Source organism: Cherax quadricarinatus, chromosome 24 (assembly GCF_038502225.1).
Source record: "Cherax quadricarinatus isolate ZL_2023a chromosome 24, ASM3850222v1, whole genome shotgun sequence".
Classification (NCBI taxonomy): Eukaryota; Metazoa; Arthropoda; class Malacostraca; order Decapoda; family Parastacidae; genus Cherax; species Cherax quadricarinatus.
This window is the reverse complement of record NC_091315.1, coordinates 32,179,822-32,204,236: the sequence shown is the minus strand read 5'-3', so window position 1 is coordinate 32,204,236 and position 24,415 is coordinate 32,179,822. Positions and strand designations below refer to the sequence as shown.

At 39.4% G+C, this 24,415-nt stretch overlaps 1 protein-coding gene across 2 annotated transcripts in view; it reads left to right on the top strand.

Annotated features, from left to right (window-relative positions):
• Positions 1 to 23,379, top strand: part of LOC128690895 (CD109 antigen) — a 326,701-nt gene extending 303,322 nt beyond the window's left edge. For both annotated transcript variants that reach the window (XM_053779656.2, XM_070088302.1), the window contains 7 exons: positions 3,159 to 3,397; positions 3,584 to 3,748; positions 5,288 to 5,481; positions 5,920 to 6,094; positions 12,202 to 12,307; positions 12,661 to 12,737; positions 17,165 to 23,379. In XM_053779656.2, the coding sequence (XP_053635631.1) occupies positions 3,159 to 3,397; positions 3,584 to 3,748; positions 5,288 to 5,481; positions 5,920 to 6,094; positions 12,202 to 12,307; positions 12,661 to 12,737; positions 17,165 to 17,269 (1,061 nt within the window). In that variant the 3' untranslated portion in view covers positions 17,270 to 23,379. The remainder of the gene's footprint in view (positions 1 to 3,158; positions 3,398 to 3,583; positions 3,749 to 5,287; positions 5,482 to 5,919; positions 6,095 to 12,201; positions 12,308 to 12,660; positions 12,738 to 17,164) is intronic.
• The last annotated feature ends 1,036 nt before the right edge of the window (positions 23,380 to 24,415 follow it).

Here is a 24,415-nt window from a genome sequence, read left to right as displayed (position 1 = left end):
GGAAATAAAATTAATCCGTGCAAGATGCCCAAAAGTATGAAAAAAATTTTTTTTTACCACATGAAATGTTAATTTTAATACACACAAACTGAAAAAGGCATGCACAATTACATGACACTTACTTTTATTGAAGATCTGGTGATGATTGATGGGATGGGAGGAGGGGAGAGCATTATCTTCTTACTGTTTAGAAGGGGAATCCCCTTCCATTAGGACTTGAGGTAGCAAGTCCTTTTCTGGGGTTACTTCCCTTCTTCTTTTAATGCCACTAGGACCAGCTTGAGTCACTGGACCTCTGTCGCACAACAAATCTGTCCATAGAGCTCTGTACCTCCCGTTCCTTCAAGACTTTCCTAAAATGGGCCATAACATTGTCATTGAAATAGTCACCAGCACGGCTTGCAACAGCTGTGTCAGGGTGATTTTCATCTATAAAGGTTTGCAGTTCAACCCACTGTGCACACATTTCCTTAATCTTTGAAGTAGGCACAATGGATTCCACAACTGGCATAGGCTTCTCAGGGTTAGCCCCAAACCCTTCAAAATCTTTCTTAATTTCCATACTAATTCTCACCCTTTTTACCACAGGGTTGGCACTAGAAGCTTTCTTGGGGCCCATGGTCACTTATTTTCCAGAAACAGCACCGAAAACACTGTAATAATACGAAATATTCCGAGTGTATGCTTGGATGTTACCGCGGAGGCTGGCGGGTAAACAATGGGACGGCCGGCACATGTGAGGGCACATTGGACGCGTCTCGGACGAAAATCGGTAAGCGGGTTTTTAATCGGTATGCGCGGCAAAAATTTTGCGATAAAAGTAATCGTTATGCGGAAAAATCGCTATGTGATGCCATCGTTATGCGGGGGTCCACTGTATTACTTATTACCAAATTTCTTTCTACACATAGCTCAATTACAGGCTCCCCATTTACATTTACCCCTGGCACCCCAAATTTACCTACTACTCCCTCCATAACATTTTTACCCACTTTAGCATTGAAATCCCCAACCACCATTACTCTCACACTTGATTCAAAACTCCCCACACATTCACTCAACATTTCCCAGAATCTCTCTCTCTCTCCTCTACACTTCTCTCTTCTCCAGGTGCCTACACGCTTACTATAAGATAAGATAAGATTTCGTTCGGATTTTTAACCCCGGAGGGTTAGCCACCCAGGATAACCCAAGAAAGTCAGTGCGTCATCGAGGACTGTCTAACTTATTTCCATTGGGGTCCTTAATCTTGTCCCCCAGGATGCGACCCACACCAGTCGACTAACACCCAGGTACCTATTTGCTGCTAGGTGAACAGGACAATAGGTGTAAGGAAACGTGTCGGAATTTCCACCCGCCGAGAATCGAACCCGGGCCCTCCGTGTGTGAAGCGGGAGCTTTAGCCACCAGACCACCGGGCCACCAGACCAGACCTCCGGACCACCCACTTTTCACATCCAATCTTTATTTTACTCCACATAATCCTTGAATTTATACATTTGTAGTCCCTCTTTTCCTGCCATAGCTTATCCTTCAACATTATTGCTACTCCTTCTTTAGCTCTAACTCTGTTTGAAACCCCTGACCTAATCCCATTTATTCCTCTCCATTGAAACTCTCCCACCCCTTTCAGCTTTGTTTCACTTAAAGCCAAGACATCCAGTTTCTTCTCATTCATAACATCCACAATCATCTCTTTCTTATCATTTGCACAACATCCACGCACATTCAGACTTCCCACTTTGACAATTTTCTTCTTATTCTTTTTAGTAATCTTTACAGGAAAAGGGGTTACTAGCCCATTGTTTCCGGCATTTTAGTTGACTTTTACAACATGCATGGCTTACGGAGGAAAGATTCTTATTCCACTTCCCCATGGATATAAAAGGAAAAGTAATAAGACCAAGAACTATTAAGATAAAATCAAAGAAAACTCAGATGAGTGTTTATAAATAAACGTGTACATGTATGTGTAGTGTGACCTAAGTGTAAGTAGAAGTAGCAAGACATGCCTGTAATCTTGCATATTTATGAGACAGACAAAAGACACCAGCAATCCTACCATCATGTAAAACAATTACAGGCTTTCGTTTTACACTCACTTGGCAGGACGGTAGTACCTCCCTGGGTGGTTGCTAAAGCCACTGGTTGGTGAAACGTCTGCAATAAAGATATCCAGATATTGCATATGTCTAATTTGCATTAAAGTCTATAGTATACAGTTATGGCATAGAGTACCATCCATTATACAAATCTGTTTGCCATGACTGTAAGAAATTTTATCCTTGAGGCTTCCCAGTCAAAGCAACCACTAGAAACTGGAATTCTCATTCACTTTCTAGTCGGTTAGTTTACATAAGAATGGTGGAACACTGAAGCAGGCCTACTGGCCCATACCAGGCAGGTCCTTATCAAAACCTCTCATATGTATCACAGCCACATCTTCCTGCATTTTTATGTCTATACCGAAAAATAATTTTCACATAAATTTCCTATTTGAATTTCGGCGAGATTTATTTCTGTGTCTTATCATTTAACATGAGCAGCAGAACCAAGAAATATAAAGAATAAAAAGTCATAATACAGTGGCTGGAACAATACACAAATAACCAGCACATGGTAGACTGAAATTTGACTATATTTCGGTCCAACTAGGACCATTAACTAGTGCAACTAATATGACATTAGTTTGATAATTTTTGCATCTGCCAAACTGCCAGAAGTACTTGTAACCAAGCCAAATCTTATATACTGCAACACCAGTCAGTCTGTTCACATTGCAAGTTGCTCTGTGTTCATGTTATCAAAGTGAATGATACATCTTATTCTTCTAGCCGCATTCCTATGACACTGAATTTCATTATTTACTTCTTCCAATGTTATTCCTGACGAAAGCCATAGAAATACCAAAATTAAATTCTGTATTTTCCTTCAGGGTACTTTCTTTGGTTAATTTATCAACCTTATTATGAAGGAATAATTCAGTGTGCAATGTAATCCATAAAAATTATACACAAATTTCTTTTTCCCTCTTTTTAGTGTCAATACCCTGATTACAAGGTGCTCAGTATATTAATTAAAATGCACTAGTCTCTTCATGTATATTGTCTTGTTCACAATTTTCCCATCAAAATTTTAACATTTGAATATTTCACCAGATGGTAAGATCTATTGGTCTCGTGAGCCAATAGATTTCAACCCCCTCGTATATGAGGACAGTCAGAAGCCCTACATTCGACCAAAGGACGACCAGAAGTGGGATGCTCATGCGGTGGAGACCACTTCTTATGCACTGCTCGTATATATAGCCAGGGAGGGGATTGGCATCATTCAGGAGAACATTGTCAGGTTCTTTGCAGTAATGAGGGAGATTGATGGAGGTCTCATCTCTACCTTGGTGAGAAATCTTTCTGTATTTTGCACATTACCCCTTTCCCAACCCTGAAGTGTTAACTCTATACTTAATAATGCACGATAACAACCATGGGATCTGTGTAGCTGAGGCCCATTAGTTATTCATATTGCTGTATACACTGTACAGGTAAAGAGAATTGTGAAAATGTCAATTTATTTTTCTCAACAGGACAGTGTGGCGGCAATGGAGGCACTAGTGGAGTACTCCTATCGTGCAAGACTTCGAGATGTGACAGACATGAGGGTGACCCTTGAACACTCCGCTAATCCTAATTTCACTGTCGATGTTTACCTTGGCGACTCCCTTGACCTCGCCGCCATGAGATCCTTTGATGTGAGTTCCCCCCAACGTTTTGCGGCACTGTGATTTTATTGTTGGTCGTAGGTGAATTTTTTTTTCTCTCTCTCTTCAACAAGTCGGCCATCTCCCACCAAGGCAGGGTGACCCAAATAGAAAGAAAATCCCCAAAAAGAAAATACTTTCATCATTCAACACTTTCACCTCACTTGCACATAATCACTGTTTTTGCAGAGGTGCCCAGAATACAACAGCTTAGAAGCATATATGTACGTATAAAGATGCACATGTCCCTCCAAACTGCAAATATTCCGAACCCCTCCTTTAGAGTGCAGGCATTATACTTCCCATTTCCAGGACTCAAGTCCGGCTATATAAAAATAACCGGTTTCCCCAAATCCCTTCACTAAATATTACCCTCCTCGCACTCCAACAGCTCGTCAGGTCCCAAATAACATTCGTCTCCATTCACTCCTATCGAACATGCTCACGCACGCTTGCTGGAAGTCCAAGCCCCTCACCCACAAAACCTCCTTTACCCCTTCCAACCTTTTCGAGGACGACCCCTACCCTGCCTTACTTCCTCTACAGATTTACATGCTCTCCATGTCATTCTACTTTGATCCATTCTCTCGAAATGACTGAACCACCTCAATAACCCCTCTTCAGCCCTCTGACTAATACTTTCATTAACTCTACACCTAATTTCCACACTCTGAATTTTCTGCATAATATTTACACCACACATTGCCCTTAGACAGGACATCTCCACTGCCTCCAACCTCCTCCTCACTGCAGTATTTACAATCCAAGCTTCACACCCATATAAGAGTGTTGGTACTACTATACTTTCATACATTTCCTTCTTTGCCTCCATAGGTAATGTTTTTTGTCTCCACATATCTCAACGCACCACTCGCCTTTTTTCCCTCAATTCTATGATTAACCTCATCCTTCATAAATCCATCCTCTGACACGTCAACTCCCAAATATCTGAAAACATTCACTTCTTCCATACTCCTCCTCCCCAATTTGATATCCAGTTTTTCTTTACCTAAATCATTTGATACCCTCATCACCTTACTCTTTTCTATGTTCACTTTCAACTTTTTACCTTTACACACACACCCAAACTCGTCCACTAACCTTTGCAATTTTTCTTTAGAATCTCCCATAAGCACAGTGTCATCAGCAAAAAGTAACTGTTATATGTATCTGTATGTATTCCTGATGCATCTGGTAGGTGTGTGTTTGTGTGTGTGTTTTTCAGATAATACAGTGAATTGTCTGTTCAGATCTCTGCATATTTTCTTTCATCTTTCTTACTTATTACTTGGTCCTTTACATTCTTGTACACGCCGTTTTGTTTTGAATTTTGCCTCTTTGTTTTCGTGTACATGTGACATCACTCTTGCCATCGTGAAAATCAGTTCGTGTATGGTCAGATCTGCTTATGTATGTAGTATGTATATATACATGCTTTGTGTGTGTGTGTGTGTGTGTGTGTGTACCTAAGAAAGTGTATATAGAGCTAGACCATTAAGTTAACATATACACATGCTTGTATTTGTACAGTTGGAAAACATCTGGGGCCACATTAGTGTAGTAGGTCATGGATCAGGGCAAGCATTAGTGCAGTTAGACTACAGCTACGGTGTGGACTACGAGCCTCTGCTAGACTATCCACCTGTGAATGCCTTTGACTTCACCGTAGTCTCCAAGTTCTCAGGAAGAAACAACTCTCATCTGGAGATCACCACCTGTCAGAGGTAGGACCATGTATACACTTACGTTTTGTCCATGTTTGTGATTTTTGTTAACTCATTCTTTTTGTTTAAGATTTAGAAAGTTCTTTCATTGTATACCTGGAGAGGATTTTGGGGGTCATTGCCCCTGCAATGTGGTATGTGACCAGGCCTCATGGTGGATTAGGGCCTGATCAACCAGGCTGTTACTATTGGCCACATGTAAACAGACGTACAAATCTCAGCCTGGCTGGTCAGGTACTGACTTTAGGTGCCTATCCAATGACTTCTTGAGGGTAGTGTTGGAGCGGATTTCCAGTTCTTGTTTATGAAGAGGTTCTTGAAGAAAATGATTTGTTAATGAATAAAAAGTCCCAATGGGAAACTCTTTATAGAAGGCCTTCTGCAATGCTCCTTTTTTATGTTATGTTCTTATATTATTCATTCTTCACTGGGGTGAAGGTGGATAGACACGGATGAGTCAGCTACCAGTGGTGTGGCAGTGGTGGAGGTGCATCTACCCTCTGGCTACTACGTTATGCAGGACTACCTCATTGAACTAGTTAACTCGCGCACCATCAGGAACCTCCGCTGGGCTTTAAGGACAGACACACAAGTCAAGTTCTTCTTTAATCATGTGAGTGTCATCACCTTTTTGAGTGCATTCACAAACCACAGAACAGGTGGGATTTGAACATATGAATGACAAGAGAGTTGTAAAACTCTAGGTCAGCTGGCTGCAATCTTATTCTAAACAGCTGGCCCAGTGGCCAGATGGGTTCAAACTCCACCCGTTCCGTGGTTTGTTTCCAGTCATGTTACACATTCACATTAGCACAAATATACTATAATAGGTATTAAAAACAGTGACTCATGGTCAGTCATTTCCTAGGCTGCTATGAGCAATATTTGTCATTTCAAGAAGGCCAAGGTAATTAGCCAGGTAAATAAATAAAGTATGAGTTAGGTAAAGAGGGTATGAGCAGTAAAGAGAGAATGTTTGTGGAACAAAGTAGCAAATTTTTGATAATGTCCACAGTTTTGGGAATTTTCTGATTCGTGATGGATGCAAGTGCTGAATTTCAGGGCGCAGTCAAGGCGTATCCCTAAGAATTTCCTCTCATTGCTACACTTAACCACCATCGCACCACCCATAACTCATCACCACATGACCTCTACACCATCCACTCTCAACCCACTTCCATACAATCATCACTTAGTGCCATGCACTTAATACCATCAGTCACAAACACATTTTAAGCATTTTCCTCCATTATATTATTTTAAAAAACCTCAGAATTTAACTGGGTTACAAAGAAATGAGGGAAATTGAGGGTAGTAGGTTGGTAGACAGCAACCACCCAGGGAGGTACTACTGTCCTGCCAAGTGAGTGTAGAAAGAAAGCCTGTAATTGTTTTACATGATGGTAGGATTGCTGATGTCTTTTGTCTGTCTCATAAATATGCAAGATTACAGGTATGTCTTGCTACTTATACTTACACTTAGGTCACACTACACATACATGTACACATTTATTTATACACGCTCATCTGAGTTTTCTTTGATTTTTATATTAATAGTTCTTGGTCTTATTACTTTTCCTTTTATATCCATGGGGAAGTGGAATAAGAATCTTTCCTCCGTAAGCCATGCGTGTTGTAAAAGTCAACTAAAATGCCGGGAACAATGGGCTAGTAACCCCTTTTCCTGTAAAGATTACTAAAAAGAATAAGAAGAAAATTGTCAAAGTGGGAAGTCTGAATGTGCATGGATGTTGTGCAAATGATAAGAAAGAGATGATTGTGGATGTTATGAATGAGAAGAAGCTGGATGTCCTGGCTTTAAGTGAAACAAAGCTGAAGGGGGTGGGAGAGTTTCAATGGAGAGGAATAAATGGGATTAGGTCAGGGGTTTCAAATAGTTAGAGCTAAAGAAGGAGTAGCAATAATGTTGAAGGATAAGCTATGGCAGGAAAAGAGGGACTACAAATGTATTAATTCAAGGATTATGTGGATGTGAAAAGTGGGTTATAATAAGCGTATATGCACCTGGAGAAGAGAGAAGTGTAGAGGAGAGAGAGAGAGATTTTGGGATATGTTGAGTGAATGCATGGGGAGTTTTGAATCAAGTGTGAGAGTAATGGTGGTTGGGGATTTCAATGCTAAAGTGGGTAAAAATGTTATGGAGGGAGTAGTAGGTAAATTTGGGGTGCCAGGGGTAAATGTAAATGGGGAGCCTTTAATTGAGCTATGTGTAGAAAGAGATTTGGCAATAAGTAATACATATTTTATGAAAACGAGGATAAATATACAAGGTATGATGTAGCACGTAATGAAAGTAGTTTATTAGATTATGTATTGGTGGATAAAAGGTTGATGGGTAGGCTCCAGGATGTACATGTTTATAGAGGGGCAACTGATATATCGGATCATTTAGTTGTAGCTACAGTTAGAGTAAGAGGTAGATGGGAAAAGAGGAAGGTGGCAACAACAAGTAAGAGGGAGGTGAAAGTGTATAAACTAAGGGAGGAGGAAGTTCGGGTGAGATATAAGTGACTATTGGCAGAAAGGTGGGCTAGTGCAAAGATGAGTAGTGGGGGGTTGAAGAGGGTTGGAATAGTTTTAAAAATGCAGTATTAGAATGTGGGGCAGAAGTTTGTGGTTATAGGAGGGTGGGGGCAGGAGGAAAGAGGAGTGATTGGTGGAATGATGAAGTAAAGGGTGTGATAAAAGAGAAAAAGGTAGCTTGCGAGAGGTTTTTACAAAGCAGAAGTGTTATAAGAAAAGCAGAGGTGTATGGAGAGTAAAAGAAAGGTAAAGAGAGTGGTGAGAGAGTGCAAAAGGAGAGCAGATGATAGTGGGAGAGGCACTGTCAAGAAATTTTAATGAAAATAAGAAAAAATTTTGGAGTGAGTTAAAAAAGTTAAGAAAGCCTAGGGAAAGTATGGATTTGTCGGTTAAGAACAGAGTAGAGGAGTTAGTAGATGGGGAGATGGAGGTATTAGGTAGATGGCGAGAATATTTTGAGGAACTTTTAAATGTTAAGGAAGAAAGAGAGGCAGTAATTTCATGCACTGGTCAGGGAGGTATACCATCTTTTAGGAGTGAAGAAGAGCAGAATGTAAGTGTGGGGGAGGTACGTGAGGCATTACGTAGAATGAAAGGGGGTAAAGCAGCTGGAACTGATGGGATCATGACAGAAATGTTAAAAGCAGGGGGGATATAGTGTTGGAGTGGTTGGTACTTTTGTTTAATAAATGTATGAAAGAGGGGAAGGTACCTAGGGATTGGCAGAGAGCATGTGTAGTCCCTTTATATAAAGGGAAAGGGGACAAGAGAGACTGTAAAAATTATAGAGGAATAAGTTTACTGAGTATACCAGGAAAAGTGTACGGTAGGGTTATAATTGAAAGAATTAGAGGTAAGACAATGTAGGATTGCGGATGAGCAAGGAGGTTTCAGAGTGGGTAGGGGATGTGTAGATCAAGTGTTTACATTGAAGCATATATGTGAACAGTATTTAGATAAAGGTAGGGAAGTTTTTATTGCATTTATGGATTTAGAAAAGGCATATGATAGAGTGGATAGAGGAGCAATGTGGCAGATGTTGCATGTATATGGAATAGGTGGTAAGTTATTAAATGCTGTAAAGAGTTTTTATGAGGATAGTGAGGCTCAGGTTAGGGTGTGTAGAAGAGAGAGAGACTACTTCCTGGTAAAAGTAGGTCTTAGACAGGGATGTGTAATGTCAACATGGTTGTTTAATATATTTATAGATGGGGTTGTAAAGGAAGTAAATGCTAGGGTGTTCGGGAGAGGGGTGGGATTAAATTTTGGGGAATCAAATTCAAAATGGGAATTGACACAGTTACTTTTTGCTGATGATACTGTGCTTATGGGAGATTCTAAAGAAAAATTGCAAAGGTTAGTGGATGAGTTTGGGAATGTGTGTAAAGGTAGAAAGTTGAAAGTGAACATAGAAAAGAGTAAGGTGATGAGGGTATCAAATGATTTAGATAAAGAAAAATTGGATATCAAATTGGGGAGGAGGAGTATGGAAGAAAATGTTTTCAGATACTTGGGAGTTGACGTGTCGGCGGATGGATTTATGAAGGATGAGGTTAATCATAGAATTGATGAGGGAAAAAAGGTGAGTGGTGCGTTGAGGTATATGTGGAGTCAAAAAACGTTATCTATGTAGGCAAAGAAGGGAATGAATGAAAGTATAGTAGTACCAACACTCTTATATGGGTGTGAAGCTTGGGTGGTAAATGCAGCAGCGAGGAGACGGTTGGAGGCAGTGGAGATGTCCTGTTTAAGGGCAACGTGTGGTGTAAATATTATGCAGAAAATTCAGAGTGTGGAAATTAGGGAAAGGTGTGGAGTTAATAAAAGTATTAGTCAGAGGGCAGAAGAGGGGTTGTTGAGGTGGTTTGGTCATTTAGCGAGAATGGATCAAAGTAGAATGACATGGAAAGCATGTAAATCTATAGGGGAAGGAAGGTGGGGTAGGGGTCATCCTCGAAAGGGTTGGAGAGAGGGGATAAAGGAGGTTTTGTGGGCAAGGGGCTTGGACTTCCAGCAAGCGTGCATGAGCGTGTTAGATAGGAGTGAATTGAGACGAATGGTACTTGGGACCTGACGATCTGTTGGAGTGTGAGCAGGGTAATATTTAGTGAAGGGATTCAGGGAAACCGGTTATTTTCATATACAGTGGACCCCCGCATAACGATGGCATCACATAGCGATTATTTCGCATACCGCTTACTTTAATTGCAAAAATTTTGCCTCACATACCGCTTAAAAACCCGCTTACCGATTTTCGTCCGAGACGCGTCCAATGTGCGGCCTGAGCCACGCTCACATGTTCCGCCGGTGGCATTGTTTACCAGCCAGCCTCCGCGGTAACATCCAAGCATACAATCGGAATATTTCGTATTATTAGTGTTTTCGGTGCTTTTTCTGGAAAATAAGTGACCATGGGCCCCAAGAAAGCTTCTAGTGCCAACCCTACAGCAATAAGGGTGAGAATTACAATAGAGATGAAGAAAAAGATCATTGATAAGTATGAAAGTGGAGTGCATGTCTCCGAGCTGGCCAGGTTGTATAATAAACCCCAATCAACCATTGCTACTATTGGTGGTACAGCTGCTGCTGCTGCTGCACTGTCAGCTGCTGCTGCTGCTGCACTGTCAGCTGCTGCTGCTGCTGTAGCACCGTTGTTGGTGTGGCTTATTGAGAATACCAAGAAACAATTAACCCCAGAGGATTTGCCACCCAGGATAACCCAAAAAAGTCAGTGTCATCGAAGACTGTCTAACTTATTTCCATTGGGGTCCTTAATCTTGTCTCCCAGGATGCAACCCACACAAGTCGACTAACACCCAGGTGAACAGGGAAAAATGCCTGGAACTAGTGCTCATATTGGTGAATTTAAAGCCAGCAAAGGTTGGTTTGAGAGATTTAAGAATCGTAGTGGCATACACAGTGTGATAAGGCCTGTTCTGGAAGAAAATGCCAAACAGGACCTACAGTACTCAGGAGGAAAAGGCACTCCCAGGACAGTGTCTCATCAGTCATTGCTGCATCTTCAATAAAGGTAAGTGTCATTTATTCTTCATTTAGTAGACTAGTACATGCACAATATATACTGTGCATGTACTACTCTACTATTGTGCATGTATCCTTCTCTTTGTGTGTGGGAAAATGTATATTTCATGTGGTAAAATTTTTTTTTTCATACTTTTGGGTGTCTTGCACGGATTAATTTTATTTCCATTATTTCTTATGGGGAAAATTCATTCACATAACGATTATTTCGCATAACAATTACCCCTCTTGCACGGATTAAAATTGTTAACCGGGGGTCCACTGTAGTCGGACTTGAGTCCTGGAAATGGGAAGTACAATGCCTGCACTTTAAAGGAGGGGTTTGGGATATTGGCAGTTTGGAGGGATATGTTGTATCTTTATATGTGTGTGCTTCTAAACTGTTGTATTCTGAGCACCTCTGCAAAAACAGTGATAATGTGTGAGTGTGGTGAAAGTGTTGAATGATGAAAGTATTTTCTTTTGGGGGATTTTCTTTCTTTTTTGGGTCGCCCTGCCTCGGTGGGAGACGGCTGACTTGTTGGAAAAAAAAAAAAAAAATGGCTTTGCATGCACTCTGGTGTGTGGAACATTTACTTGTCTTTTCCAGGGAGTGTTGCCCTGTTCCATTGTACGTATTTTTTTTAGGTGATTTGTTAACTTTCTGTCAGTCGCATAATATAAAGGTCTTATTTCAGTATATTTCCTAAAGAAAGCATTAAGGCGGCTCCTGGAAGCTTCATTGTGTATCTGAAGCTCACTTCAAGATCAATATTTACAATTTTTTCCTGACAAAATACTACCACTACTGTAATGGCTTCATTTTTTTATATAATTATTTTACATCCTATTTTAAAGTTTCATAGTGAAGTGCATTTTTATAAAAGACAACCATTTAAATGCATTTGAATTGATAAAGACCCCAATGGAAATAAGTCACTCTGTCTGACTCTTTTTGGGTTATCCCAGGTTCTCTACACAGATGCTGCTATGTATGATAATTCTATGTAACTGTATTTGTGTATAACTGAATAAACTTACTTATTTACTGGATGGTGAAATGTCTACAATAACGATGCCCAGATGTTGCACATGTCCAATTTTCATTAAAATGCATTTAAATTTCTCTAATTTTGTGTTGATTTGATCCCCCAGCTGGACACAACTGAGACTTGTTTAACATACGAGGTACAGCGATGGCACCCAGTGTCCAACCACTCCCGCTACAACATGGCCAGAGTCTATGACTTGTACCAGCCAGGTGAGCACTCCGAGTATTGTGTTGGTAGCATAAGTATGGAAAAATAAACACAAATCTAGTATAATGCGATCCATTATTGACGTTTCACTCACACACTGGGCTTTATCAAGTCACAAACAGATCTACCTGGGTGAATAGTACACGAGTACTATCCATAGTCTAGAACTATGGAGCAAAACTCCTCTTCAGGCTGAGGGACTGACCACCTCAAAACTGTTGACATCGTCTTTACTGCTTCTGTTCACTCTTCTGTACTTAACTGAGGAGGCTTACTGTGTAGGCAAAACGTTTCAGAATAAAGATGCCTGTTACACATGTCTTATTTGTAATAACGTTTGTATTCTCCTGTGCAGAACGTTTTAACATGACCATGATGGAAGTGTACCAGCTGTATGACCTTGATGTCTGTGAAGTCTGTGGCTCTTATCAGGTAAGTGCATATTTGGAAAGACACTTGTGTACGGTTCAGGACATTTATCAGGGGGAAACTCTTTCTCACGAGTGGCTTCTTCAGTCGCTTGTGGCAAAATGTTTCCCACTAATGAATGTCCTGAACTGTACATATATCCGTTTCCACATTATTGTTGTTCTGCTTCCACTTGTATATTATTATTGTTACAGATCTACTATGTCGTAAGTTCTTTTTCTTATATAACTGCTGAGAATCGCACATACTCAGAAAAATAAACACAAATTCAGTATGTGATCCTTTATTGACAACATTTCACCCACACGGTGGATTTTATCAGGTCACAGATCTACCTGGGCGAACAGTACATGAGTAGTCAAGTGAACAATGCTGGGTAGGTTAAATTTGGAATGGACCTGTAAGGTACCGCAGAGAATGTTTGGTAGGTTGGATCTAAGACTGACCTGCATGGGATGGGTGGGTGTGTATATTATGTAGGATAACAATGAAGTTTCTTGGCAAGGGGCTCGGCTGTTATTAAAGCTTTTGTTTTGGTGGAAATTGTTGGATATACAGATAAGTGATGGTTCCAGGATTCAGCGGTATTGTTTTCTTCCCTGGCAGCAAGTCTTGCATTTCTGTAGCTGATTAAATGGTTATGAAAATTTTAGTGTTGAACACAGGCATTCCTTAAATCATCCGATCTGCCTGCATACTGGTGTTCTGAAAGAAGTGTTTGGACATCTCTGGATGTTTTGCCCACATTAATTGGTTTGTCATTGAAAGGGATTATGTATACCCCTGCAGAGGATTGAACCTTGGCCTGTCTATTCCTGGTGATGTCCTTGATGGTGGTGGACGTGTAGGGAGACACCAATGGAGTTGGTGGGGGAGGACTTTGTATCTCTTCTCAGCAGTGTCTTCTCTGCTGAGAAGACGTCTGCAGTCTCTGATGAAGTGATGAGGATAGTGAAGTTCAGAAAATACTTGTTCGATGAGAGAGCATTCCTCCTCAAGAAATTCACTGTTGTAGATTTGGAGTGCATGAAGGAAAATGCCTATAATTACACCACGTTTGGTTTTCGTGTCATGGTGGAGTAGAAGTGGAGAAGTTAGTGTTGGTTGGCATATTTTTGATACTTTAATACCATATAGATGCCCAAATGAATAAAAACTGACAATCTGATGCAAGATCGGAGGCAGTGCTAAAGCAGTGTACCCATACGATTATAATTTTACGCTTTTTGGTTCACTAACACTATAGAAAATGCATACATCAGAGATGACTGTAGAAATTAGTTTAATATAATTAATATTTATTTATTTCTACAAGTACATATACATTGTATACAGGCCTAGCCGACATCAATGACATACTACTATATAGAAAACCAGTTATGCAGAGCATTTTGGGCAATTTTGTCCCAGGATGCAACCCACACCAGTCGACTAACACCCAGGTACCTTATTTACTGATAAGTGACCATGGACCCACATCCTAATGTTTTCCAGCCATATTGGATATTCGATCTTCAGACCTAGGTGTGTGAGCTGAGTACACTAGCGATCGAGCTAGGGGACACCCCATACCCATCCTGTGGGTGGTAGTTAAAGGATTACAGAGGTACATAATGGGTCCAGGGACTGGCCCACAAACTTTTAATACAGGCTGGCCATCACTAATCTGGCAATCGTTTATCCGGTTCCATCAGTAATCCGGCACTAATTTCGGCTAGCATAACTTCTGATTTCATCATTATACAGACTCGGAAATTGTGCAGATGGTTGTAAATCCACAGCAGCAAGCCAGTGGAGGAGAAAGCAGTGATGAAAATGAAGATGTAGCAGAAAGTCTATTGATAGGTTAATTAAGTGTATTCTAACCTAACTACACTCTGTAATCCAGCAAACTCTCTACTCCTGCACACTACAAGTCCCAATGATGCCGGATTAGTGATGGCCGACCTGTAGTAATGAACTACAGCCTTTCACTTAGCGATGTACTCGTTTACCAATGCCTCGAACTTACAACGGGCTCTCTGACCAGTATACATACCTAAATAATGTACGTATATTAGAGTGGATTTTCTCTATTGTTTATTACAGTATATTACTGTATAAGCATTTAAGAATATACCAGAAATGTTATAAATGGTGCAAAGATAGTTGATGCAGCCAGCAGCAACAGCCTGGTTGATCAGGCTCTGATCCACCAGGAGGCCTGGTCACAGACCGGGCCGCAGGGGCATTGACCCCCGGAACTCTCTCCAGGTAAACAAACTCGCTATTATAGTATGCTCCTCACTAAGTAATGAATTTGTTTACGTACATGATCTTAGGAACAAGACTCCATCGTTAAGTGAGGAGAGGCTGTACATGACACTCCTTTTGTATGCCAAGACTCATAAATAGTGCAATTCTCTCAAAAAAGTAGTATGTTTGGCTTCTCTTTCCTCAATATCTTGGAAGCAAGTTATTGACTGGCCTAGTTACTGAAAATCGCCCATTAATAATGAACGGATTGAAAGTATTTTCACAAACATTCAACAACGAATGTTTTGCAAACGGGAGTAAATATTTTCACAATAGCAAAATTTTTTGTTTTTTTTTGGAGAGGGGGAGGGAGGTTAAAGGGCAGATATTTTACTGTGCCAGAAACTTGCCAATTTTATTTGGGGGGAGGAGGGACAAAAATAAAGTATATTTATAGTACAGTGGACCCCCGGTTAACGAACTTTTTTCATAAAGTATGCCAGTACTGACCGATTACACGTATAGTACAGTGGACCCCCGGTTAACGAACTTTTTTCATTCCAGTAGTATGTTCAGGTGCCAGTACTGACCGAATTTTTTCCCATAAGGAATATTGTGAAGTAGATTAGTCCATTTCAGACCCCTAAACATACATGTACAAACGCACTTACATAATTGGTCGCATTTGGAGGTGATCGTTAAGCGGGGGTCCACTGTATTTAATTACATAATTGGTTTAACATTGTTTTATCAGCAGTGCCAAAAACACTTGGTAGTGTCAGTACGCAAGGTCTTTCTGTCGAATCCAGCCTTCAATATATATAGTATATTTTTATTCATTTGTTTGTTGGCCGATCTTAATGAAGCCTTTTATATCAAAATATGACATGTACGCTTGTTAAAACAAAGAAAAAAGAAATGAAATTGGACAAAGAAAAAAAAAAGCTATACGAATACTCCTAAATCCATGAAGTTCAGATATTACATGAGAACTGTGAAAACAATCAGTCTTTGGACTATAGAAAAGTACTTTTGTTCAAGATATCGAGTCTTAAATATGAGCAGTGTCCCATCAGGTCTGGTAAACAAGACTCTACCAGAGACATGAGTAACACGAGTGACTGAACCATAAGATATTTTTAACATGCAAATTGACACTGACCTCTCTCTCCTACTTTCTTAGACACAGAATTTCAAATTAAAAATGCTAAAAATATAATATAAATTATTTGATTTTCATTTCATTATCAAAAGCGGTTAATTTTTTGTTAAAGATGGTAAATATTTTTACCATAATTAATAAAATATTTGTTGTGGAGATGTGTAGTGGGATCTCGAGTGGTAGGTGTAGAAAGAAACTCGTCTTCAAAGTCTTGCATAATGCCAAACCTGGCCCATTGTATGGGCTGCCTTAAATTCTTTAATCCAACATATATGAGAGACCAGTCACTTAGGGATAGCCAGCACACCAAGAAATTGCTGATACCCTTGTTGTCTAAGATAAAGACCATTAACATTTTTTTTTTTTAAACAAGAAAATTGCCAGCTTAATGTCACATTTTTATCAAAGCTACAACCTACCAAGCTGTTAATTTACAACAGAGAAATGACAAACATGGAACTTTCCCTGCCAGGTCAGGACTTTGTTGGCCCACCTGAACTTTGTTAACTTTAACTGTTTCACATTTAACAGTACAGGCTACAGCCAAAAATTTGGTATGGCTATGGGTTCACCAATCAGTGTAGTTCTGGCCATCCTGAAACATGGACTTGTTGGAAGTCAAATGATTCAAGGATATTCCAACTAATGTAGTTTGGCTGTGGTGTGCCAATGACTTCTTCATCCCACCCAGAAGATTCATCATTGACACCTTCCAGTGAAGGCTCACTGGAGGAAAAACAATGATACACTCCCTCTTAGATATTCTGCTCTGCAAATTAGATACACAAATGATATGTAAAGTTTTCAGGAAACCTACTGTTGAACATGACCTTATCCATAGCATGTCATTTAACACCAGATAACTTAAAACTTGCTTCTGGGTATCTAGAAGCCTATGATAAAAATTTGGCTGCATTGATATTTTATGGGAGAGTGATGAATTTAAAAACAAATTCACAAATAAATGTAAGGTACTGAAAAATGATTATAGCTCAGTTAGTTGACTGATGATTAATATTTTTGTCCTTTTCAGTGTCCATACTGCCCATTCTACAGCAGCGGACGAGCCCTTAACAGCATCCACTTGATGATCCTGCTTGTCTTGGCCCTGATACTGACAAGGACAGCCCAGTGCTGATATTGCTTCTTGTCTGCCTCCTCAGTAACTACTGGGCAGTAGCCTCCAGCAGTCTCTCAAGTGCTGCTTGATCAGGAACATCCTTCACTTCTCAAGAGTGATTCTGTGATCTGGTGTCACATTTCTCATACTAACGATCTGGAAGATCATGGGAAATTTTATTGCTTGGTAAATTACCCAAGATGAGTATGTGAAGGAAGCAAGCAAGCATCGAAAGTGAATAAGTTTTGCTCGAGGTGTTTAACGTTTCATTCTTATATTGAAAACTCATATTTTTACCTGTTCCTTGAAGGTTCCATGATTTGAGTTTCTGTATATTGATTTTCAACACTAATCAGGTAAATTCGTTCCTAAAGCATGAAATATAAACATTTTATGTTAGTGTGTGTTTAATTTTGACTTTAGTGTACTAGTTCCAAAATCATTGTGTTTATGGAGGAAGGTACACATCTAACACTTGTTTGTGCTGCATGAGGCTAATGGTATGTTTTAATTCCATATGCTTCATAAAAAATGAAGATAACAGCATACCCAGGATACGTAAAATTATAAGAAGAGATTAGAAGCACATTCATGTTAATTAGTAAGAACTTCCCTGGAAGAACCTGTAGAGAATCTGGAAATTGCAGGCGAAGTACAGAAGCTCTGCTTACGAATTAAAAACTTAGTAAATGTGAAGGAATTAATATGAAAATGCAAAGAGGAAAATGATTTTTCATGGCAAGAATATCGTAAGCAGAGTTTCAGCACTGTTTGGGCATAGTTTATATCGGAGTCCGTTTTAGTACTCCTGTGTTAATTTTTGTGGAAATCGAGAATATGTTTATAAATGCAAAGAGTATCTGTAAGCTGGCTATGAGAATAGCAACAGAAATATATCGTCATCAAAAATATCACCGAAGATAACCTACCAGTCTCTAGGATTATGTAATTTCATGATATTCATTTATTGAAATGTGGCTGAAGGCACAAGATACCGAGCACATGTTATTAGAACATGAACAAAATATGGGAAGAAGAATAAATGAAATACATGGACAGTTGCATGGGAAATTAAAAATACAAGCTTTTGATACAAATATACACAAAACATCAGATAATGTTTCCCTTCAAGCAAGGAATGGAAAGACTGGATTAAAACTGCTTCTATTTCCTGGTGTTGGCAGGAAAATATCATGATGCACGAACCATGACAGATTATCCACATCTGACTAAATATTACCCAACATAATTTAACTTTGCTTTGAGAATATAATTTCACGTTGCTCTGAGAATATATTAACTCGTTAGGTATATATAATGGATTGTTACCAGTGACTCGCATGGAGTGTTGGACGTGCATATGTGATAGTAGTTGTTTCCATCTAAAACATTATACAGTGGACCCCCGCTTAACGATCACCTCCAAATGCGACCAATTATGTAAGTGTATTTATGTAAGTGCGTTTGTACGTGTATGTTTGGGGGTCTGAAATGGACTAATCTACTTCACAATATTCCTTATGGGAAAAAATTCGGTCAGTACTGGCACCTGAACATACTACTGGAATGAAAAAAGTTCGTTAACCGGGGGTCCACTGTATATATAAATAAAAAATGTATGAAATTTATATATTTATAAATTTATATATTTATATATGGGAGATGGCCGACTTTAAAAAAAATAAAAAAATGTATATATATATTATACATATATATAAAATGCAGTTTAATGTAGTTAATGTCCAGATACAATGTATGGCAAAATGGCTTTGAAAAAACACTAAATGCAAAATGAGACAAGCAAAATAACTAATTATCACAAGTTTTTCTTACTTGAAATGTCAATAACTTCAAAAGTGCAACATGTGTCACTGAGTGTGAAGGGACTCCAAAGTATCCACTGAAGAGGGACTAAATCCATATTAAAGAACATTGTAGTTCATTAACTGGGGAGTAATCCTCTGAGGTATTGTTCTTATAAAGTATCCATCTTCTACAAGAAAATTCCTTCTGGCATTGTTACTCCTTGAAGGAAGGACACCCAGCTTTCTATGCACTCGTGCAGATCTTTAAGAGGAAATCCACATTTCAAAGACACTTTTGCACCTTAAGATGACCAAGAGTCTCTGACAGCAACGTAGCTCTTAAATAATTGCCACAATCTTCTTGGAATGAGCAAACGGGTTTAAAGAATTCGTAATTTGCTTTCTCAGAAAGTGTGATTGCCAAGTAATACCACAGAGGAAGAATCGCTCAGAGGAGCACCATACTGCTCCTGGCATACTACTGTATCTTACTGCATTTTGGAGCTAGAATTCTCTGTAAAACAGTGTTTATTGATGATATATTTTTGCATGTTTTGTCACCTGTAAGGTAATATGCTCTTTCTGCATATAATACTGCTATTTTCTTGAGTGCCATATTGTCTGAATACCATTTTTTAAATATATTAGAGACTAATAAGCTTTGGGTCGTAAGATGTATTAATATTAAAGGAAAAAAAAAGTGTTGCATTATTAAGCTTATTTTATAACTTACAAAGGTTTGAAAGTGTATATGTATATACTGTATTTATAGGACTATGCTTGGAGTTTTATTAATGAATTGTTAATATGAAATTGAAATAATTTGGTGGATGTAACCCTGCTTGTTAAAATATTTAAGCAACTTCATGTTAGGGTTTTATTCCAGTGATATGTTCATCCTGGCCTGCCAGGGGAATAAGGTGGGGTCTGGAACTTTGTAATACCCTTAACGAACTTCTCCCTTACTCTTGTCCCATCAAGGGAGGTGTCTTGAGGCTCAGTAGGGGCACTTGATCCAAGGAACTAGGCCTGTCCTCGGTTTCCTTGGCTTGAAAATGGTTGCCTCCCATTACCCTGTCAGCTATATTACCTTGATGGTTTTAGCATTTCCTTCATGAATGCAATATAAATGCTGATCATAATTCCCCACTCATGAAAAATATTGTAAACAAATGAGGTCAGTATTTTGTCTAGTTAATTCTTTCATTTTCCCACTTTGCAATTCTCAATTTCATTTTTAACAAACTTAGTGAACATTTATGTATGTAAACACGCCTGTTATGTGCACATGTATATGGCGAAAACCCACTTATTGAGTACACGTGTATGCATAAACCCACATGAACTGTGGGTCTTGATAAGAAATTGGTTATGTTTATCAAAGTGAGAAGTTGGCTCAACCAAATTATATCCCTCGGCGAGGCATTACATGTGCCACCTCACATCATCCATACATCCGTACACTGTGATAATGTGTCAAGAAGTATGACTTGACGATTAGTGTTTATACGTACATATATATGTATATATACACACATACACAATTATAATTATACACACACACAGTGTACTGTACTGACATTTATTTGTTGATTTTGTTGCAGAAAACAACTTTGTATGAAGGTCCTGCATGATATATAGAGTTTACACATGAATATATTAATTTTAAAAAGAGAACGGGTCATAGGATGTATAAGTTCTTTGCACTGGTATTGGATAAATCATTTATTAACGAAAGTTCCTTAAACAGTGATTCGTGCATAACCAAAGTGCCACATTTAGAGCAGTTTATCCTTATGATACAAAGCAGGCACTTCACTGCACTCTAATTTACACCAAATAGTTAGGTATAACCAATTTCTTGTTCACGTAATGTGATGAACGAGCCACGTCTCGTGCAGAAAATGCTGCACGAGACGTTATTAGCTTAGGATGGATAATTTATTTACTTTTGGCATCAAATTACTTAAATGAATAGCTTTTATTTAAGGAACTTTCATATGTATATTGCCATCACTATTATAGAAACCTCACACTGAAATATCCAGTTTTCTACATAGCATTGAGCCTCCAGTGGATAAGTCGAGCAATGAGACATGTATATATTAGTAGCTTTACAGAACCAGAGGCCATAAGTAGGTCTCCTGAGCCCAGTAGAAATGATGATAAATTTCCATTCATATTTTTCAACACTGATAAATGTCACTTGTTGGGTATGTTATCCTTGTCCATTCATAAACAAACTTAGAATTAGTCAATAATCATCCAATATGCAGTACATTTTGTATTTTAATTTGGTCTATCACCCCATGTGATAAATATTTTCAAATACTTGGCGAGGTTAATTTCCTGTATCTCAGGATATTTAACAAGAAAGAGTGGCTGGCTTAAGGTGGCGAGTGAAAGTTTACTTTAGTTGGGAAAATGGTAAGCCTGTAAGGGTTTTGTAGCATCTGGGCAATGGAAGGAAACCATGTGGCATCTTAAGAAATGATACTGTAGCAGGGAGACACTTAGACGAGCTCTTGGGACCTTGGTGACTAGGCTTGGGTGTCACCAAGCACCCGTGAAAATTGTCGGAATCTGTCGCCTCACATTCATAGCAAAGGTGCCAGGATCTGTTACCTCACATCCAGTTGTGGATTCCAAGATAGTGCACATGTGGGCTCTGAGATGATTTAATTGATGAAAATTAAGACATGTCCAACATCTGGATATCTTTAATGATTTAACATGACTCACGAAATCGTAATGACACGATTGCAAACAAACCATACCACAGGCGGGATTTGAACCCACGGTCAGAGTCTCAAAACTCCAGACCGTCGCGTTAGCCACTGGACCAGCTAGCCACAATAAGATTCGTCCAACTAGGTATATTTCTACACCATAGGAAGGTTAGCATAGGCACCATACCAAGTTGGACGAATCTTGTTGTGGCTAGCTGGTCCAGTGGCTAATGCGACGTTCTGGAGTTTTGACTCTGACCGCGGGTTCAAATCCCGCCCGTGGTATGGTTTGTTTGCAATAGTGTCATAACGATTTCACGAGTCATGTTGACGGCAGTGAGGGGACTTGAGCTAGAGTTAGTCACGGCCACGCTAGCTGGAGATTAGTCTGTAAAAACTTGCATTTGTGGTCACAGTGGTGCCTATGCTAACCTTCCTATGGTGTAGAAATATACCTAGATGGACAAATCTTATTGTGGCTAGCTGGTCCAGTGGCTAACAAGATGGTCTGGAGTTTTGAGACTGACCGTGGGTTCAAATCCTGCCCGTGGTATGGTTTAATGATTTACTTGTGAGCTCTGAGATGGTGCATGTGGTTTCTGAGGTGATATGGATTCTGAGATTGTGATGTGACTTCTGAGAGGGGAGGGGGGGGGCCAGATGTGGGTTCTGGTATTGTGCAGATGTAAATTCTGAGAGGATGCAGATATGGGCTCCCAGAGATTCATTACATGGGTTTTGACAGGGTGCGAATATGGGTTCTGCGAGGTTGAAGAAATGGGTTTTGAAAGGGGTGCAGATATGTGTGGATTCATAGGACCCACATCTTAAATCTTTCGGAAGACAATAGAGCAGATATAGGTTAAGACAAGCTTCACTGGGCATCAGTGCTACTGAACTGAAGCATCGTTGATGCAGGTCCCAATTAACCCACAAATTACAGATGCAACAAGGATGCTGGTCTGTCCTGGACTATTATTAAAGTGTGTAGTGTCGGCCTCTTATTTGTGACTTAATCATCGGGATAAGTTTCTTCTATGTTAAACTTCATGTGTACACAATTCAAGTAGAGAAATAGTCTGTCTTCAATAAACAATAAGCCATATTTCAAAAGTCATAAGATAAATTGCATATTTTTATTCTGGTTAAGAATATTATATAAATTATATACAAATATATTGTACATAATAGAAAATTAGTTACTGTGTAAGATGTACATTATTGAGTAACATAATACCCAGTGAACTTTTTTTTGATTAAATTTGTACCATTGCTTACTAATCAAAAGTTACATATAGTGTACTTTTTATATACACCATCCTATTGATCAGACTGGTCTCTCATTACCTTACATATGGACTAATGTAAACCACGAGGAAATAATCTCACGACTAGCAATCTGTGACTGTCACATGCTACATAAGCCACTGTATCCTTTATCACCCCTCCTACCTGTTGCTACTATTAACATGCCAGTAGCCAGATAACTTCTTTGGTATATTATGTATTGTGTAATGGTCCAGTATTTAATCTCAGTATTCCTGATATGCATATTATATATGTATTATATTCTTAATAAAATATTAGACATCAACTTTCATTTATGAATCATGATCAGTTTCCTCCATGGACTCGTGCTCACAGCAGAATGTTCCAGGAGCAGATGAAATATCAGTTGAGCGAGTATTAGAGAAAAATCATCATGGCCATGTGTGGCTAGCTGGAGATTATTTTATGAGCATTCTGTGAAAATGCAGGTAAGGTATGAAGCAGTCATGTATAGAAAGCTGAACCGACAGGCTGCTAGTTAGCTTAATTTTGTTATGAACCCCATGCCTATCCTGTTAGCGGCAGTCGAGATATTTACAAAGGTACATAATGGGTCCAGGGACTTGGCTCTTATATTTTGATAGGGAGGCAAGCTATAGTGATAATGAACTAAATAATTTATTTTTCTGTTAGTCATAATGGGTTATGCAAACATGTTTTAGCCACAAACATTACAATGTACTTATGGGGTATACCTGGAGGGGGTTTCGGGGTTCAATGCCCCCACAGTTCAGTCTGAGACCAGGCCTCATGGTGGATCAGGGTCTGATCAACCAGGCTGTTACTGCTGGCTGCACACAAGCTTATGTACAAACCACAGCCCGGTTGATCAGGTACCGACTAGGTGCTTGTCCAGTGCCTTCTTAAAGACAGCTAGGGGTCTATTGGTAATCCCCCTTATGTATGCTGGGAGGCAGTTGAAGTCTTGGGCCCCAGACACTTAAGTTCTCTCTCAAAGTACTCGTGGTGCCCCTGCTTTCCATCAGGGGAATGTTGCATCTCCTGCTGAGTCTTTTGCTTTCATTGGGAGTGATTTTTGTGTGCAGGTTTGGTACCAATTCCTCCAGGACCTTCCAAGTGTTCATTATCGTGTATATCTCTCGCCTGCATTCCAGGGAATACAGATCATGGACCTTCTGAGCATTTTTCTGGAATAGCTGGTGATATGTCAAAGTGGATAGAATACTTGGACATTTCTTGAATATTTGCAAGTAAGTTTTCTTTTAATTCATGACTTTTATCACTTTCCAACACATAATGAGGCAGCCACAATTTACATATAATTGGGTCTCCATCAGCTG